Raw genomic sequence first — 21015 nt, 5'->3', positions numbered from 1 at the left:
GCTTCTGTGCTAGAAAAGTGTGTGATGTGTGTATGTGTTTGTGTGTACTATACACCAGAGCTCCAAAAAAAAAAGAATATTTGTTACTTATTTTTAAATAAAAGCAAACCTCAAATCATGAAGATAACCTACTATGGGTTCACAGAATGACCATGATATTCCTTAGAGACTTTTGTCAATGAAATGTAAAAAAGAGAAAGTAGAAATCCCCATCATTATTTTCACATTATTAAATATATTTGGGGATTAAAAATCTAAAAGTTTATTCAGCACATTATAATTTGTAAATATACATTAAATATTTTCCACATTGAAGCATTTGATCTTTAACTTCCTATCATAAAAGACATGAGTGTCACATTGACACTGTCCTAATGTCTACTTCGCAAAGACCAAGTTACCAGCATTAACTAGCTCAAAAAATGATGTTTTAACTACCTATAATTTTGAAGGGCATATTTAAGATTAATCTTTGAACTGTATTTTCACACAATTAGAATCATAATAGAAACTTATTGAATATTTAAAAGAAAAAAGTGATACTGACATCTCATTACTTCTATAGATGATGGGCTTCCAGTTAAGGATATAGGAGATAAGTCAAGGCTATTATCTCTTATATCATCTTTTAGGAGAGATGAATTTTTCCATTCCTTTGATATACCCTTTTGTGTTTCAGCAGAGAAGATGTTCTGTTGTTTCTTTGGCAGCTTCATGGTTTTGCTTCTGGAATGGATATTCTCCTCCTAAAGGTATTGATAACTTTCAGATCATACTTGAATACAGATAAGTTATACTTAGGCATATAAAACAAATTATGCTGAAATTACCAAATATCTCCTATTACTATTTACAGGCATCACAGGGGCCTCAACATGAGTAGTGAAGGACTTTCTAATATATTAGAAGACCTATGACAAATTCACAGGAAAAAATACATGGACTATAATAGCATAAGAAATACCAAAATGCTGTAAGGAGAAAATTATAATCAGTTTGGGGAAACCAGAAAGAGTTCCTGGATTTCATGGCACCTGACATGCTTGGGAGTTGTAAAAGAACAACTTTTACAAGTTGTGAAGGTGAAGGAAGACCTACAAAGGCCAGGGGCGACCCCTGACAGAGCCCAGGAGGTGGAAAGGCAGGGGTCTCCCTGGGTTTGTGTGCTGGCGCTGCGAGCCCGCCTCGGGTCCTGTTAGGGAGTTACAGGCTATTCCATCTGTTTCAGCTGTGGGAACACGCCAGGGGACAGGGGCAGTGAGCGTGCAGAGGTATTCTGATGCACTATTTCACTGTATGGAGATTTTCAGGGTTTTTCTTTGCAGAGGGATAAAAGGAGGGGTGGCTTGGGAAGACAAACAGCTATATGTATAGTAAATTAAAGTAAGAAGTGATAGAAAATGGAGATAAGTCACAAAGTCCTTAAAGTCTTCCAAGTAAAGGATAGCAAGGTTATGAACAAGGGGAGGTGGAAGTTTAATGATGTGACGTTAGCACAGTGGAATGGTCAGAGACCTACCTTTAGTGCTAGACTCTTTGGGTTCACAACTTTGTTTTACCACCTCCTACCTGTGTGACCTTGGGCAAGTTCCTTTATCTCTCTGAGCCCTAATTTCTCGTTTGTAAAATGCGATGTTAATACGAGTACTAATCACGTATGGTACTTGAGAGATTTTAAGATGTTAAGGTACTTGGCATAGCACCTGGCATACTGTAAGCACTGGATTGTTGTTATTATTGTTTTGTTTTGTTTTTTTGCTTTTTACTTTGTTAAAAAAGCTTTCAAGCACAGGTGGCTAGGCATACGTATGTAACTTTCAGGACAGAAACCAGGCATGGACACAGGTTGGGCAGTGTATAGGAAGAACCTCAGGTCCATTCAAGAGAAAGATTCACTGCTTCCCAACAGTCTGCACTTTCTTGAAGTAAAATTTTGGAAAGATCAAGCACTTCTCTAATTCAAAGATATTATCTTCAAGTTATTTTCCTAGAGTCAAACATCTGTTTTATAACACTAATGCCAACTTCTCACAAATTTACATATTGCCTGAACATCAATTTTCAGTCTATACAATTTCTCATATAGAAGGTTTAATCTTAAGATGTGACAAATTTGACATTTCTGCAAAAATATATTGTTTAGTATTTTCACAGGCTTTTCAGAAATTTTTTTCTGACTTGTATCTATTTACCTTTACTAGCAATTTCTCTTTAAACGAATGTGAAAATTCTTGTTCACTCTCTGATTCTGAATTTGAGAGATCTTTATAATTTTTTTTGGTTTTTGCTGCTCTTCGTGGAAGTCTGGTTCTCCCATCTGGAACTGTCTCCTCTACCTTTTTGGTGATGTTTTTGTTGGGTGTCTTTAGGAGAAAAATTTCTGAATTATTAGGTCAGTATTTGAGATATAAGAAATATAAGCTATTTTCTATAAAACTGGCACTGTGACAAGAAATACATAAAATATTTGTAGGAATAAAAAGGACTCCTGATTAACATTTTTGAAAGATGGGATTTTATCTTTCCACCCAAATATCTTCTCTATTACCTTTTTTTTATCCCTATCATTAAAGCTCTGGGAGGCCTGGTATATATTATATACATATAATATATACCTAATATATATACCTAATATAATATATACCTCTCTCTATATATATATTATATATATATATAATATATACCTAACTTACATAAAAAAGAGAAGGAGAGGAAAAAAAGAGAAGCAGAGATATAAAAAGTTCCTATAACTACAGAATAAAATAGACCTAAAACAGGCCAACATGATCCAAAAAGGCAGAAGGCAGGAGGATGCATGCAAAGTCTAGAACGATTATGGAAAAACAAGTAACAAATAAGGATAAAATTATGAGATGAAAAATGAAGTTTTTTACATGACAGAAGAAAAATAATATTAAAGTGATGTTTGAACACAAACTTCTTGGCTTTACCACTTTAGATCTTGGTTGTCCCCTTTCCAAAGATGGTTCTGCAATTCAAGAAAATGAGTTTTCAAATAGATATGAACTGGCATTAGAATTTATTAGAATATTTTTGCATAGAAGTTAAAATCATAACAAGAACACATCTTTAAACTCATTCAAAAATTTAAATTTCAAGATGATTTGAGGCTACATTGACATTGATAACTTATTAATGTTTGGTAGGATATGAATTACCAATTTCCTTTCTCCTCCTTTACATCCTAAAATTTTTAGACGTGCAAGAGAATACACAAGTCATAATGAATACCTAGATGTGTGTCCCACTCAGCCTAAGAGCCGGGCGCTGAGTGGCGCTGTTTTCTTTATGTGTAATTATGAGCATCTCTAGGATGCTCAATACCCCTCTGCCGAAAGGGAAATTTTCATTATATTGAATTGTTTCTCATTCACTTGGTCTTAAAAAAGAAAGTTTGACTTCACAGATATGTATCCCTAAGCAATACAGTGAGCTCTATAAAACAGCATCATCTCATACGTAATTTTGTATCGTTTGCTTTATTTTTCACCATGGTTCCTAAGATTCATCCATATTACTGAGAACAGCTTCAGTTTCTATTCCCTTTTTTGCCTTGCAAGCAACTTTCTAAATATTCTCTGAAGCCTAAGAAACTACCCATGCCAACGAAGCAATGAAGTTCTGGGGGAAGGTCTTCCAGTCCTGGCAAGAAGCCCACCCCTACACACTGACTGGCAGTCACTCGGCTATTCAAACAAAACTTCACTCAGAAGTTCAATTTTGGAAGTACTTACTGGTGACAGTGTTCTGACCCTGAATGGTCTCCTCAAAATCTCTGATTATCTACTCCCTGTTACAAGTGACTGTAAACTCCCTGAGAACATGTGAATCTTCTGTTTCCCCTTGGCTTAGAACATACTGCTTCGAAGTCCGGACACGTGACCAGACGCAGTACGTCTTTCAACATCTCCCCCCAAGTCTGATCTGTGTTCCAACTACCCCAATGCTACAATCCCTGCACTAACACATGATGCTCTTTCACACTTGTCTCTTTTACAGGTGATAATATTGTTGCTTCTCTCCCACACGTATATGATAGGCCTTATCTGTTTTCAAGATTCAACCTCGTTTATGAACACATACCAAACTTCACTTCCATATTTCTATTTTTACTTCTATTTAAGTCATCGCCTGCTCCCCTTGACATATGCACAAAGGTTACTATTGGTTATTTTTATCCTGACCTAAAAGCTGATTCCCTTAAAATACATATCAATTTAAAAGTCCAGAGTTATCCTGTCTTCTTTTAAAAATAGAATATATGAAATCTTTGTGTTTTAGCAAACAATCCAGGAAAATGGTTATTAGGTTCTAGCTAAAAACCCATACCTCCAACTCTTATCCAACTACTTCAAGAGAGTCACTAGACAAAGCAGAAGCCATATGCTGGGAAGATAACCTGTGGGGCGCCTAGGTGGCTCAGTTGGTTAAGCGACAGCCTTCAGCTCAGGTCATGATCCTCTCATGTTCTCTCTTTCTTTCTCACTCTCTCTCTCAAATAAATAAATAAAATCTTAAAAAGAAAAATCTGTGGAAGGAATTTCTGCAAGAAAATTGTTTTCCTTACAATATATCTTTATATGCATTCTACGTGAATTCCTAAAAAGAATATGTGTGGGTGTGACAGGGAATGGGATGTCCACGATTTGATTTTTGCTTAGAGTGTTGGTTTCATGAGTACTTAATAATACGTCATTCACAATAATTGCTAAATAACTGAATAACAACAGTAGGCCATGAGTAGACAAATGAGAGGATGCATGAACCAAAAAATATGACAGTCATATTTTGTGTCTCTAAGATCCTGGTAAAAAAAATAATTTATATAGAACCATATTACTAAAAATGAGAAAACAAAAACCAAAATGACTGTAGTGTTGTGGAGTATTTGCTCTGTTCTATTCACAAGGCTGTGTAGTTGCAAACACGAACTAACTACATACACAAATATACTTATCCACCAACAAAGCATTTCATATACTTGAAATGGTAAAATCATTTGCAACATTTCTCTAAAAAGTGATTTCTTACTTGATTTCCCACTTTTAGGTTTCTTCATGTTTTTATTTCTGCTATAATCTATTAGTTGTGGTTTTGACTTTGGTTCCTTTAGCCAGCTGACATCAGTCTTGCTGTCATCACATCTGTATTCTGTGTCAGTATCACTAAAAAGATTTTTCTTTTTAGTATTTGTTACAATCTACCAAAAAAAAAAAAAAAAGAATCCTTGTAATAGATGAAGAAATGTGTCTCATTATTATGCTATGTAAGGTAAGTTAAGCCAAAACAAAACAAAACCAGAAACCGACCTCAAGTAACAGAAAAACTAACTTCTTAATTTTTTGGCATACTAATAATCTACCTGGCATTAAGGAAAGCATATCTAGAAATTCACTCAGAAATCCAGAGCAGAGACTGAGATTCATATTTTGTTGTTAAAACTGCTTATTCCCACAGAGACATATGCCAATGTCATCAAAGAAAGTAAAGCTGTCGTATCTTCTATTACTAGATGATTACAAATAGCTCAAAGACCATGCCGAAGTCATAATGGGCAGGTGGATAATCCCACAGAGGGGGAAAAATTCCAAATGATTTTGTTTTCTAGATCTGTGATCATCTTTGGCATTGGAAAATTATTTTTAAAATACTGCTATTAATAGGCAATTAGGATATAACTTACTCTTTTATCTTTTGTTTTGAGAGAAGTTTCAAGTTCATCATGATTCCTTAAACCTATCCTTAAACAAAAATATTCATAAATTTTAATTAACTTTAGTTATTTGTTCTCTTAAGGTAACATATACTGGACAGTTAGACATTACTAATTCACTATATAATTCTGGCCAAGTTGCTTATGTTCTCTGACCTCAGTTAATTATAAAAATAACAAGGTCAGATGAAAAGACTAAGTTCTTTCAGCTTTATCATCTAAGAGACACAATTAATATTAAAAGTACACAGAATCTACACATTAATTTTAGAAGCAAAGGCTGAAATATTAGAAATAGAATGGAGGTAATCATGGCAGTAGCATTTTTTATTCATTCTTCTCATATGTTAAATACTCTCAAAGTGTGAGGAAATATTGAAGACAAAGAACAATTGAGAAGTTTACTTTAATTTGATCCATCTAATTATAATAAAAGCACCTACAGTTTTATTGAATTATCCACACAGGCTTCTGTAGCTGTAGCTTGAAATTCCTGGATCTATATTGTGAATAAACATTAAACACTTCTTCTTAGTGTTGAAATAAGGTAAATAAAAATTAAAATTATAATTTCTATAACTTTCATAAGATGCAGCCGTAAAATTAAGTTTACTAAAATATTTTTATATTTAAGAAGAAAGCGAATACCATAAAATATACTTAAAAAATAAATAGGAGTAATTGTTTTTAAATTTCTTGTATCCAGAATGAAAGTGATTTTCTTGATGTAGTAGTGTGAGTCCCACCCCCATGCCAATTACCAATTTTTCCTCTACTTTAGTCCAGAGGATTTGAAAGGAAACCAAATATACCTAAAATGGTGCCAAATAAATTTTAAAATATTTAAAACTCTTTCAAAGCATATCTTCAAGAGAATGGAAACCCAAAAACATACACTATAATAACTATATGGTGAATACAAAATAAATACTAAATACAAAATACTGATTTCTAGCTTACTCCAAGTTTTATAATAGGCTCATCAGCTCCATTCAAATTAAAATTGTAAACATCATTCCTGTAAAAACAAAGAGAAATATTAACTCCGTTATATAATAAATACATTTTCTTCAAATATGAATAAAACTAAGATCTATGAAAAATTACTTACAACGGGCATTCAGAAGTAACATTAACAAAAGTAGTCTTCAGTTGTCTATAACTTTTTTTCTGAACCTTTTCCTAAATACAAAAGAAGTTTATATAACATTCAAACTTGTACACTAGTATACTTGGCAAACAAACAACATATGCAATTATATTTTCATATTTTTCTACTTGTTTCTATTCATGTTTTACATCTGTAACCATTTCTTTAATGTAAACTGAGAAAAGTATTACAACATCCAGACCAATAAAAATTTTGAAGACTTTAAGTACTAAGAACATAATTGGAAGTACTGTAAATTAAATATAAAATATAAGGTTCTTACATCTTTATTTGCACGGACACTCCTGTACATAGGTAAACTCTATCCTATAAGCTGAACCTTAGCAATTTTAGAAACACAAAACAAGCATGTTTCTTTTTTTCCTGGACTCATTTCCTTTAAAGTCTTAGATAGAAAAACTTTGGAGGAGACTAAGGTTTATGTAAAATCACTATTAATATCACTAAATGATTGATTACTGAACAGAAATACTCTGAAGTCTAATAAGTTGGAAATACTAAAACTATTCATTTTAGTTGTTATTCATATTAAGTTTTATTCTGTATTTTGGCTGTTTTATATATAACTATTTGTATTTTTTCAAAAAGTTTATCCCTTATTATATTACTCCTCTGATCACTTATCTCAGTTATCCTTTCCAGTAGGATTTTTACCAGCATTTACATACACCTGTTCAATACACTTACTGTGTACTAGCCTGCGCTAGCTATTAGAGAAGACACAAAAAATAAGCCAAAATATTAAAAAGGATACAAAAGGAAGCAAAAGTGTTATACAGGATACAAAGATGATTCTAACCAACCCATGCTAACAGAAGACAAAGGAGAGATAAAAATTGCAACAGCGAGTGAAATCTCGAACAATGGTACAAAGAAATCAGTGTGTAGACTGAGAATTCTTGCCCATTTGGATTCTGAGTCAGGACAACTTGGAAGTTTTTAAAAAGAAGGCAGACTTTGAAGCAAGACTCACAAGGAGGAATCAAGTTTTGACGAGCAGAAGAGTGCGAGAGCACGCGGACTCAGTCCAAGTGCTTTCTGAAGAGGGGAAGAAAAAGAATAAACACTTGGAAAGACACTCGAGGGAAGCTCAAGTTCTTCTTCTTCAGCTAAAGGAGACACGCATAGGGAGCTAATACTAGGAAATAAAGACAGACTTTGACAAGCTGGCTTGAGTTTCCACTTCATAAGCAACAGAGACCAAAGAAGGATTTTGCACAACGGATAGGCGTGACTGAAGCTGTGTGCTTTAGAGAGAAAAAAGCTCCTTCTGAACAGATGGACAGGTCAGCAAGAGAAACGCTAGACGCAAAAGAATCACATAAAGGCTTCTGCAATAATCCAGGGACTGGAAATTAGAACTCAAACTAGGAAAAAGGAGTTGCACAGGCAGCAAAGGGGATATTTAAGAAGAATGTATAGACGGTGAACCTCAAAACTTGAAATTAAATGCACAGAAAGTAACTGTGAGGAGTAAATCAAAGATAATTGGTATTTTAATCCTGAATAAATGTTAATTTTTTTAAACAAAACCCAGAAACTTAGGAAGGATCTTTATTGTCAGAAGAGATGGGATTAGCTATGAAAATAAAGATTTATTGAATCAGGGACCAAAAAATGAAAACATCACACTCACATATGGAAAAGAAACATTTTTTTGTTTTGTTTTGAAAATTTGAACCGAAAGAGGACTATTTTGAGTAGTTGCCATTAAACTTGTCAGTTGTTTAATTCATTTATCAACCGCTGCAAACACTAATTCCATCCCATCCTGCGATTCCATTTTATGTTTACAGTCAAATATCATTTAGAGTTTGACTATACACTTGGAGTAGTTAAATAAATGAAACCTACCTTACTGAGCTGCAGATCGGATTTGTTTGAAAAGCCACTATAAGAAAGGTTTTGCCAAAATTAAAAAAGCAATTCAGTATCATAATGTTCTTCATAAAAGCCATTTTATATAACGTAAAACTCTGGGTCACTAAGTTCACATTCAATACGCTATAAAGAACTGACGTGCGCGGCACTAGCCGGTTAATTTTGCAGCTTCCCTTGTAGTAAATAGCAACCCTGACTGTTAATGAGAAGCTGAATCATTCATGCAGTAGGAGGGGCCAAGCAACTGGAAATGAATGGTTCTGCCAGGAGAGCAATTGTTTTGTGTCTTATCATAGGGCCAGAATTAATTTAAATATGAATTAACCACCAATCAACCTGTAAAGAAACATTTCTAATAACAACTAACCTTCAGAAAGACTGCAAACAAAAAAAATACATATTTACTATATAAAAATAACTTCTCAGCTCATTTAAATTTCATGTTTCATTAAGCAATATATTTAAATATATTTAGTTTTACTCAGCACTAGGCTCAATAAATAAAATCTTAAAATGTTTATATCCCAAAGATTTATTTATGAAATGGTATGCTGTATCAATATGGTACTTTTGATATTTTATAAAATGTAATAATCACCTACTACAAAGACTAATTTCAAATTTAGTTCCCTTCCTGTATAATTTAAACAGCTACTATTTTAAAAAGTAAATAACTAGGGACGCCTGGGTGGCTCAGTTGGTTAAGTTGATGTTAGGCTCAGGTCTTGATCCCAGGGTCCTGGGATCGAATTCCGCATAGGGCACCTTGCTCAGCAGGGAGCCTGCTTCTGCCTGCCTCTCTGCCTGCTTGTGTGTACTCTCTTTCTCTCTCTGGCAAATAAATAAAATCTTTAAAAAAAAATTAATTAAAAAAAAGTAAATAGCTAGGTGTTTTCTGCTGGAAAATTATATTACTTGAACATGCTCAAAACTTACCTTCTTAAAATTGAGTAAAATAATTTAGTTGTATCAGGCAGAAAAATGTTTATTTCTAAAATATAAGATCATACCTGTCAATCAAAGACTCCTTGAATTTTCTTGTAGACTTTATATCTTCCTTTGGTTTATACCTCTTATTAATTTGGTTTATCAAGGTTTCTGCTGCATCAGTAAAGCCTTTGTCTTTTGACTTTTCTCTCTGAAACAATTTATAATTTACTTTAAAACTCTACCAGTAATCCTTCAAAGGAAAATAAAGGAACATTTAAGAAAAATCTGGTTCTATATATAACTACAAAGAGAAATAAAAGAGGTAAGAAATTATTTAGTAAGTCTGTTAAGGCATTCAAAAACACAGGATAAGACTTAACAGTTTAAAAAAAAAGACTTAACAGTTTACACATGGGGCAGAATGATCTGTAGAGATCAAAATAAGTTTCTATCCATGGAAAAATAAATTATATTAAAAACTGAAGGAAACTAAAATCAGGTTCTTTGAAAAGATGAATAAAATCAATACATCTCTTGCCAAGTTAAGGGAAAAAAAAGACAGAAATTACTACTATTAGAAATGAAATAGAGGCTGTCACTCTTAAGGACATTAAAAGGATAATAAAGGAATATTATGAACAACTCTTTGGCCACAAATTTGATAACCTAAATCAGATGGGCCAGTTCCTCGAAAGGTAAAATCTACCAGATGTCATACAAGGAGAAATAGATCATCTGAATAGGCCTATTATCTATTAAAGAAAATGAATCAATAATTAATAATCTTCTAAAACAGCAAGCACCAGGCCCCAGATGGGTTTCCTGGTGAGTTCTACCAAATACTTAAGGAAGAATCATACCAATTTTCCACAATCACCCAAGAGACAGAAGCAGAGGGAATACTTCCTAACTCATTAAATGAAGCTGGTATCATCTTTATGCAAAATCAAAGACAATACAAGAAAGGAAATAGACCTTACACTCTCATGAACATAGATACAAAAACCTACAAAATATTAGCAAATTGTATTCAATAATGTATAAAAAGAATTATATACAATTAAATGGTATTCAAGATAGGTGAGTCTGATTCAACATTTGAAAATCAATTATAATGTATCATACCAATAGCCTTAAGAAAAATCATATAATCTTATCAATAGATATAAGAGAAGCATTTGAAAAAAACCCAGTATCTTTTCATGATAACAATTCTCAGAAAACTAGGAATAGAGGGGAATGTCTTCCACTTGATAAAGAATATCTTCCAAAAAAAAAAACCAAAAACAAAATTAGAGCTAACATCATACTACATCAAACTACATGTTTTCCCACCAAGATCTGAAATAAGGGAAAGATGCCTGCTCTCACCACTTCTATTCCACATCAAACTGGAAGTCCTATGAATGCAGTAAGACAAGAGAAGGAAATAAATGGTATCCAGAATGGAAAGAAATAAAACTATCTTTGTTTGCAGATAACATAATTGTCTATGTAAAAAAAAAATCTCAAAAAATTAACAAAAATACTCCTGGAACTAAAAAGCAATTGTTTTGTTTTGTTTTTTAAAGATTTTATTTATTATTTATTTGACAGACAGAGATCACAAGTAGGCAGAGAGGCAGGTAGAGAGAGAGAAGGGGAAGCAGGCTCCCCACTGAGCAGAGAGCCCGATGCAGGGCTCCATCCCAGGACCCTGCGATCATGACCTGAGCCAAAGGCAGAGGCTTTAACCCACTGAGCCACCCAGGCGCCCCACAAATAACCACTTTTTAAAAGAAAGGTAAGCACCACAAGAGAGACACAGACAGTTCAATATACTCAAAGCATCTGCAGGACAGAGAGGAAGAAAACCATCAGGAGGACACAAGGAGCTACATGGTGCCTTCATGCCACACCTATTTACACACCTGCCCTGCACCTGTGGGCACACCGGTTGGGAGGGGGGCCAGGGACAAGGACAAGGAGAGGGAGTTCAGGAGGCGCTCACTCTCAGACTGGAGACTTAAAGGTCACGGTCTTACAAATGTTCAGTCTGCAGCAGCCCATCGGGCTTCCTTCACTGTCTCATGTTATTAGCTAGGCGTATTATAGGTGTGCAGAAACCAAACACACCGAAAACTCACCATTTTTTTTGGTCTCAGATCCCAGGAATTAAGTTCCGACGTTAATCTTTTCCCTGATTTTCTATGACTTTTCACATTTTTTCTAGGAGAAGGGCTCTTATCACAAACAGCAGGATTCACATCTTTTGACAGTATGTATTTCTTCCTATAGATCAGAGATTCTTCGACTGTCTTATTTAGGAGAACGGACTTAAAAGTAGTTTCAGATTCAATATGCCAATCACTTTGCGTGGTATTTTCAGTGTTTTTCTGCTCCGAATGTTTAGGATGATTTAGTCGTTGCTGAGTGTCTCTTTTGCAAACTCCTACTTCTGCTTTCTCTATTTTGTTATGCTGCATTTTTTTTTTCTTATATCGCACCTTTTCTGCTTCTTCAGAATTATCCTCAGATACGGAAGAGGATGATTTTTGTTTCCTAAGTTTTTTATTGACAGTTACACCTAGTGGAAAAATAAAAACCAATCCTTATTAAATTAATAAACTGGTAATACATAAATTTGTTAAAATAAAAGACATTAGACGTTCTAAGAAATGAGTATTTCCCTGAGCTACTATTGTATACTGAGAAAAGGCTGTTTCACCTTGACTGAATGTGTCTCCTGATGAAGTGCCTGCTCTTTGGTTGTTACACAAATTAATATTTGTTACAGGAGTCCAGCACGACCATTTGGAGGGCATTTTATTTCCACAGATGTTGCCCGAAACACCAGGTAACCTGGAAAATAAAATAACTCGCTTAATGTATTACAAAACATTAGCCTATGACTCTGACATGAGACTATGATTTTTTGTTTAGTCAGTGTTTACTGATAGCAATTTATTAGTCAAGTATGAAAACATTTTGCTAAGTCATTATGAAATTTAAAACTTACTATGTAATTGATCAGATTAAAAACTATTAAAAAGTTCCATTATTGCTATTATTTGGTATCTACTTAAAGATATCTCAAATATATCTCACATATCTTACATGTTCTACTGTGTATTTAAACTAGGTTAAATTTCTTTACATTCATACTTAATTATTTAATAAATCTCATTCATTGTAAGTCACAATTTGGGAAAGAGCTATGTTGGTGGTCATGAAAAAACACAGACTATTCGCCATTGTGCAATCATAGTAACACTTGAGCTGATTAGTGCTAGAGCCAATACTACATTCTAAGAATATAAATGCCTTTTCTTTTAAATGTATTACATTTATGTAAAAACAACATTAATATATACTAACTTATTTGATGGTTTTCTTCATACTTACATAGGCTTATCTGTTTTCTCCACTGCCTGGGAATCTGGAACAACATCCTGCAGGTCATCTAAATTAAACAAAACAAAAATTACGGCATTTTCAATTTTTTGTGCAGTTGGCAGGGTAAAATGGAAGTTGGTATAAAAGTCGATCTAGATTCACATATTAGGATAGAGAGATCGGTTTTCTCAGAAATAGAGACTGTATAATATTTCCTTGTAACCTCTAAGCTCCTTTCATAAAGCCAACTGCATTCATTATAAATCTTTTTCAAATCAATGAAGCCAGTGGAGTTAAAGGGAAATATGAAATGATTACATTTTTTAAAAGAGAAAGTGAAATTAAACAAGAAAGTACTTACTAATATTTTGGTTTGGGAATTCAATGTTCTTATTCTCTGTCTTCCCTACAACTTTAGTAGTTTCGATGTGCTATAACACATAGAAGACACAGTAATGTAAATTTAAATCAAGAGATTACATGAAAACAACTCTTAAAAGTCAGAGTATCAAAGTTTAAAACATTTAAAATAATTTGCCTTGTGTGTTACTAAAAGTTGGATAGTATTTCTACGGTTTCATGAAGGGTATGCCCGTTCCAGAATACTGTTTGCCCTAAAACACAAGAAAATAATTTTCATTACAGACAGGGCAGAAGAGCCTACAAACTTTCTGATCTCATCCACAGCTAGTACAGTAATTCCATTCTCATCCGTAACCGACAATTTCTAGAATCACCATGGAACATCTACTGCAGCTGATCTCACAACCTGCATCTACTGTCTTTTCACTAACATACATGCAAGGTTCGGCAATTCTAGGATATTAAAGGATTCTGTAAAATTGTGGCCACTGAACAAATAACTTCTTGTCTCCACCAGGCTTCCCTCTTTTCATAGCCACAGATCTGATGATAATCTGCCATCACAATCAGAAATACACGCCCTGCAGGCTAAGATGTGGCGCCTCGTGCTGGCTGTCTTCCCTACTTGGTGTAGCAGGCACTTCTGCACCCCAGGACAGGAGCAGTCGGAGAGCGCGCAGGTACGCGCTGGCTGTTCCAATGACAAAAGGGCTCCCCTGACTGGTACAAGCAGGCACAGGCCTTGGATGCCCACCATCCGACCACACTCAGGACCACGCCACAGCACTGAACAACAGTACCCTAATAATGGAACATTCAGCCAATTAATTTGAACAATTAGTTTTGACTTTTTCCCCCGAGTATCTTCAACTCTTGCACCATTCATCCTTTGGCCACATGAACTTTTTTTTTTTCTTTTTTAAATCCACTACCTATTCTTTTTTATGGTGCTCCGTTGAAGTAAATGACACATATTTCTGATCTGATGCCATGATAAAATTCAGTCTTAAACTGAAAGGGCCGTCAACCTAACACCTTTACTTATTCTTCATTATCCTTTACTTACCCTTCCCATTATCTCTTCGTAACAGCTTCAAGTCTTTACATGTCCCTGAGCCCACTACTTGAGCATACTGACAAGACAAATTCACCGTGTTCACCTCACACTTCAGAGGAAACAAAACTATTAGGCATTTCTCATCTACAAACTTACTTATCTGTATCTCCAACTACCTCCTTTATCTCTCCAAGAAATTACTTTCTGTTCGCTATTCTCTGTTTTGTCCTTTCCACTACCTGGAATGAATGTCCTTCTCCTTCATGTCCGCTTCACTAATCTTTATTGACCATTCAAAAACCAACTCACTCTCCATCTCCTTAAAGAGCATCTCCTGATCTTCACCCTCCCCTCCAGCTCTGGAGTTAGGTAACTGCCCCTCCACTAGGTTCCTACTGCATCCTATGTGTACAATGTGAGAACATTTACACAATATTATAATTTCTTATTAATTTGTCTGATTTCCACACTAGACTTTGAGATACTTAAGGACAGAGTCCACTTGTATCTTATATTTCTAGCAGCCACTAACTTGTATAATAAACTAAAGAATGATGCCAAGTTCATTTCTCCTACTGAATACATTAATCAGAGTTATACTGAATGGATATTCCTCAATTTTACTGTTAGCCTAATAAGTAGATCCCGTCAGAAGGAACTGACTTTCAAGAACAATAAATCACACACACACATATACATGTATATACATATATGTGTATGTGTGTGTGCATATATACACACACGTGATGATGCTTTAAACAAAGTGAGGCACTCTCTGCTTGCAAAAGAAATTAGCTCAATATGTATTTCTACAATGACTTGATACATTTTTAAAAATGTTTTCAAAGTAAAATTACTTTGTCTGTATTAGCTCCAGTATTTCTTCCTTCAGATGGTCTAGATACAAGAGATACAGCATTGTCCACTCCACTCTGTGAGGTTTTAGGTAAATCGGGTTTTTCTGCAGAACCCATCACTTGCAGTGGTGGTTTAATTCTTCCTCTTCGAGGTGTTGCTAAAAAGGGGGACAAAGGACGGCTATATTTATAGGGCTTCTAAAATTACATATTGCTATTACTGAGGTACTTTTCAGATGAGTAAAGTAAAAAAGGAAGGTGCTAGGATAGGTCCCACATTTCTGGTTTAGATGAATGGATACAGATGCCCTTTAACAAGGTAAGAAATAGACAAAAAACTTGGCAGGGAGGGTGGAAAGATGAATTACTGTGGAGCCTACTGGACATCAGATACCTGCCCAGTAGGCAACTGGATTTTGGGAACAGAGGTCACTATTAAATTGTCATATAGATTAGAGAAGACTGTGATTTATAGAAGCTAGTATATAGTATTATTTTTTTTATTTGTATTTAATCCTTAGCATGTAGCAGGCACTGTCTAAATGTTTCACAATATTTCTCGTTGAGTGAATGATTTTTATTTAGCCTTCTAAACAACCTGAAAAGATAGACACTTTAGTTCCATTTTATAAAGAGAAAACTGGTTCTAAACTTACCTGGCGGACAATCTGTACAAAGCACACAACTGGGGGGAAGGGAAATAAGCACAAGCATCCTGATTAATTCAATGTTTTGTCCACTATCTTACAGCTGACTCCCACTTAAATAACAATAAATTATTAATGCTGGCTATTAATACATTAAATAATGTTTACATGATAATAACCAATATGCCTTTCTCAGAAATTTGAAATTTCTTGACAATTAGAAGACATTTGTGGTTTGTAAATTAACAATTTCTGTATCCCCAACTTATCCTCTATGTAAATTATGCCCAGAATATCTCTGAATTTAAAAATGCCTGCTTTAAAAATATGTTTATTAGAAGTCTTTTAAGACTATACAACTTACATGTGTTGATTAAAAGTACTGGACTTCTCACAGTGTATCTGTCCGCACCAGGAACAATCATTGAAGCTTCAGACATTTTTCTTTTGCTAGGAGTAGTAATCTGAAATCACGAGAAGCAGCCAGAGTAAAAACACACTCTCTTTTGAAATTACTCTATGATTTTATCTGTAACATTTTACCTTGACTACACACAAAAGATATATGGTACTTTTTTTTTTTAAGATTTTATTTATTTATTTGACAGAGAGAGAGAGAGAGAGCGATCACAAGTAGGCAGAGAGGCAGGCAGAGAGAGAGAGAAGGAAACAGGCTCCCTGCCAAGCCGAGAGCCTGATGCGGGACTCGATCCCAGGACCCTGAGATCATGACCTGAGCCATAAGGCAGAGGTTTTAACCCACTGAGCCACCCAGGCGCCCTATATGGTACTTTTTAAAAAGACTTTATTTATTCTCTTCAGAGATAGATGGAGGGAGCGAGAGAGAAAGCACAAGCAGGGGGAAGAGCAGAGAGGGAGGAACAAGGAGATTCTGTGCTGAGCACATGACTGAAACCAAGAGCTGGACACTCAACCGACTGCACCACCCAGGTTCCCCGATCTACGGTATTTTATAAACAACATGATATCCATAAGTGTCTGTGTTTTAGGTTGACGTAGAAGGTTTTACCCTAATATTTGGTATTGAATAGGTGGCCAAAACAAGGAATGGTTTAACAAGTATTTATAGAATATCCAGACATATGAAATACAGCACCTTTATATGCTAGCTGAAAATATGTTATTGATACTGAGTATATCTATAACCAATGGCTCAGTTTCTTATTCTATTTCAGTGTACGTTTGGATATGTATTTATGTAAATTTATGTAAATTTGCAAATGCTTTCATAATATTTTGCATTCTTCAAAACTTTTCACATGTTTTTAAAAACTGTATTAACATTCTGTGAGGACTAAAGTGACTCTGGAGTAAAAAGTTGCTATAGGAACTCAGAGACTCAGCAGCACGGTAGCTGGCGGTTCCAGTAAAGATGTTCATTTTCTAATTCCATCCTGGAGTCACTGAACAGAGAGTCTCAGAGGACGCCGTGACAGGGACTAAACAGACAAACCATAAAGATGCAGAGGAGAGCTGTTTTTCAAAAGGCACCTGCCCCTAAGACTAAGAAAAAAAAAATACGGCAGGAGTTTTTAACAGGTCTGTAAACGGGGTGTGGAAGAGGGGTAGAAAGGAGAGGAAAAGGAGGAATTCTATGATTAATCAGAAAACAAACCTCGGAAACAATGCATTCCTCAAGAAAAGACAGTTTCTAGCGGTATAGTGAATGGGACCCGGGAAGTTACCTATTCATATAAATGCTTCAAACAGTCAATCCTTAACAAAAACATGGTGGTATTTAATAACAGGGTATTGTTTCTCAGAGATCTTGAGTTCTAGAGTTTATGACTCAATAAGTTTAAGGTGGGGCGCCCTAGGAATCAGCATTTTAAATGCTATGATTTTGATATAAAAACACAGAAAATGGCTTTTATAATTTAATTGTCCAAGAAATACAGAAGATGGAATTTTTCATTTAAGGACGGATATAAGACTAATGGGAAAAAACAGTGAATAACACCAACATGACAAAATGTATGGAAGAGCCTCTGAGAGTTAAAGTTGCCTAAAGGTGAGAAATTAGTAAAAACTAAAACAGGAAAATGTCCATGAAGAAAAGTGAAAATCAAGACTTGCTAACGTAATAGCAGCACATTAAATGAGGGAAGGTAAACAAAAGGACAAACAACATGAATGAGGGTATAGAGGTAAGAATTAGTGTGACGTTAAAAGGGGCAGGAAAGGGCGCCTGGCTGTCTCAGCTGATTGGGCGATTGCTTTCAGCTCCGTCAGGATCCTGGAGGCCCTGGCTCAGCGGGGGGGTCTGCTTAATCCTCAGACCTTCCCCCTCTCAGGCTCTCTCTTTCTCTCATTCTCTCTCTCTCTCAAATAAATAAAATCTTAAAAAGAGGCAGGAAAGCAGTTAACCTTACTAATGTGGTGGCTATGCAGAGTAAAACGAATTTGTAGAAGGACTCAGAACTGAGTCAAAATTTAGATGCAGGAAGATAAACCCAGAGATGCCACAACTCTGAGCAGAATGCAACACAGACTGTGGGATTAAGAAAAGCTAGGGGAAGGAATACCACATGGGGCAGTTCACAGAGTCAAAGGCCAATAAGGAGGCTGCTGGGCTGGGCTGGGTGTGCTAAAGTGAGTAAGGGTGAAAGGAACGAGGAGGAAAGGATGCGTGAGGTACTACGAAAGAACCATCATGAGTACCTTGGTGTCGGGGGAGAGGAGGCAGCATTCAGGATACTATCAGAAAATTAATGGTAGCATTATTGAAGTGTGGAGGCAGATGCACATTTGAAGCAAAAGATGAAAGAGTTTGAGGTTAGACTTCAGGAAGAGACGAGACATACCAAAGGAAACATTCAAAGAGTAAGTAGAGATTTCACTGCAGCACTTGGAAGAGCGGTCTGGTGTAAGAGCTTAAACTACGCACATGAAGGAAGCTCTTTAAGGGATAGGGCATAGAGATGTTCAGGAAGCTGAGTCAAGCTTTCAGAGCAAATCTACACTTACGATGCAGGGAGAAAAAGTATCTCTGATGTAGTCACAGAAGCAGGAAGAAAACTAAAAGGCTAACAGAAATCAAAGAAGGAAAGGACCTTAAGAAAGCGCTGTTCGCAATGTCAAGTGTCACAACGAGACAGGAAGGCTGAGAACTGGTTCAGCTGAATGCGGCCTAGAGGAAAGCCTCCACCAGCAGCAGGAGGAGGAAAAAGAACTTAATACTTAGTTTTCTTTCCTTGTGCAAATAAAGAGACCATTACTTACAGATTTGTATTCTACGTAACAGCCAAAAGCAAATACAGACAGGATAAATGTAACAAGGGGTACTTTCTTATACATTTCTAACTTGGAATTTGCAAGTGTATAGTATACCTTTTCTTGATCCTCTTACCCTGCACATAAACATAACTGCTAAAACACTATCTTTGGTTTGCATGTGTAAAAGGCAGAGGAAATATTCTGAATGTTATTAAGGCCTTAAGGTGAATTCTAGATGCTTCTTTCTATATTGTATGTCACAATGATTTGACCTGTGCTGTTTTTTAAGCAGCTATTTGAGACCATATTTACCTCAAGCTGACTATTCTTTCTGTCCCCTTGATTACTGTTTTTGATGTATTTTGAAGGTTTAGCAAATTCCTTTTGGGAGTTAGGTTTTTCTTTCAAAGCAATGAGTTCCTCTTCGATGGGCGAGGTTTGACTTTCTGGCACTAGAATCTGTTGGAGAATGTGGAGAAAAGTATTTCAAACTGCAAACCACAGGAAGTTCTCAAAAATCACTGGGTATCTTAATAAAGCATCCATTCGTCCCACACTTAAAAAAGTCAATTCTTCCTGTTTTCTATGAACTTAGTCCTACATAGTGTCCCAACAAAAAGCACCCACATTTTCGAATGTCAACAGACCTAAAACAAGCTTTGGCATTAGTGGCAGGACATATATACCTAATTTTTAAAGTATAACTATCGTTTGTTCTAAAATAAATGATCTTTAATAACATGTTTAAAAAATCATATACCTTATTGGGACTCTATATGTTGAGACAATTTGTTTTTTAGATATTCACCCTCCAACATCATACTGTGCAATTATTTAGGGTTCAATGTAGCCGAGTGATAAAAACCAAGTAAGTCAGACACATACCTGTGATCCACTTGCATCGAAAAGTATATGCACAGATGTTTTGGCAATGGAAATGCCTTGTTTTCTGGTAAATTCCTAAAATTAAATTAATTCATCGTAATGTTATTTTCTCCCAGTTCCTTCCATGTTAATACAATTGTTTCCTGTTTCCTTTCAAAACTCCCAAATCCTCTCAAATCTTTATTTTGTATGCATAAATACCCTTCTCCACACCGTCTCTACTTTTCTTCACCATAAATCTTCTGCACTGCTATGAACTGAATGTGTCCCCCTAAATTCATATATTGAAACCTAATCCTCAAGGTGATGGTATTAGGAAGTGGGGCCTCTGGCAGGTGATTGGATCATCAGGGCAGCGCCCTCGTGAATGGGATCAATGTCCCTATAAAATGAGACCCCCAAGAACTCCCTCACCCTTTCTCCCACATGAAGACACAGTGAAAAGACAGCTACTGTGAACCAAGCAGTGGGCCCTCACCAGAAAATAAGTCTGCTGGTACCTTGATCTTGGACTTCTAGACTCTAGAACTATGAGAAATAAATGGAAATAAATGGGAAGGAAGGAAGGAGGGGGAAAGAAAGGAAGGAAAGGGAGAAGAAAGGAAAGAAAGAAAAAAAAGGAAAGAAAAGAAAGTAGGTCCGTCATTTTAAGCCACCCAGTCTACAGTATTTTTGTTATAGCAGCCTGAGCAGACTAAGCTTGTCAACAGAGTAGCTCCCTGAAACATAACGTCAATTGAAACCTTACTGATTCATGATGTCTTCCACAGTCCTAGAACGCATCTTCTCTAAATTTCACCCAGCAACCTCCAAGGCCATTTCAAGCCCTATCTGAATGAATAGCCTTTCCTTCAAATCTGAATCTTAATGAGCAATCT

The 21015-nt window shown here is 35.5% G+C and overlaps 1 protein-coding gene across 6 annotated transcripts in view; it reads right to left on the bottom strand.

Moving 5' to 3' along the window:
* SYCP2 (synaptonemal complex protein 2) overlaps nt 1-21015 on the bottom strand; it is a 61407-nt gene that overhangs the window by 8907 nt on the left and 31485 nt on the right. For 5 of the 6 annotated variants that reach the window (XM_032878873.1, XM_032878870.1, XM_032878872.1 and 2 more), the window contains 18 exons: nt 20138-20212; nt 19565-19711; nt 16380-16479; nt 15369-15526; nt 13453-13522; nt 13101-13158; nt 12424-12557; nt 11843-12282; nt 9797-9924; nt 8760-8796; nt 6846-6916; nt 6695-6752; nt 6178-6233; nt 5705-5762; nt 5053-5221; nt 2952-2989; nt 2193-2363; nt 548-746 (listed from right to left, as the gene is read on the bottom strand). In XM_032878873.1, coding sequence (XP_032734764.1) covers nt 548-746; nt 2193-2363; nt 2952-2989; nt 5053-5221; nt 5705-5762; nt 6178-6233; nt 6695-6752; nt 6846-6916; nt 8760-8796; nt 9797-9924; nt 11843-12282; nt 12424-12557; nt 13101-13158; nt 13453-13522; nt 15369-15526; nt 16380-16479; nt 19565-19711; nt 20138-20212 — 2167 coding nt within the window. The remainder of the gene's footprint in view (nt 1-547; nt 747-2192; nt 2364-2951; nt 2990-5052; nt 5222-5704; nt 5763-6177; nt 6234-6694; nt 6753-6845; nt 6917-8759; nt 8797-9796; nt 9925-11842; nt 12283-12423; nt 12558-13100; nt 13159-13452; nt 13523-15368; nt 15527-16379; nt 16480-19564; nt 19712-20137; nt 20213-21015) is intronic. The other variant, XM_032878874.1, reaches the window with a different exon arrangement.

Source organism: Lontra canadensis, unplaced genomic scaffold (genome assembly GCF_010015895.1).
Source record: "Lontra canadensis isolate GAN:19392208 unplaced genomic scaffold, GSC_riverotter_1.0 scaffold65, whole genome shotgun sequence".
Classification (NCBI taxonomy): Eukaryota; Metazoa; Chordata; class Mammalia; order Carnivora; family Mustelidae; genus Lontra; species Lontra canadensis.
Note: the sequence above shows the minus strand (reverse complement) of the source record. Positions and strands in the feature narration are given on the sequence as shown.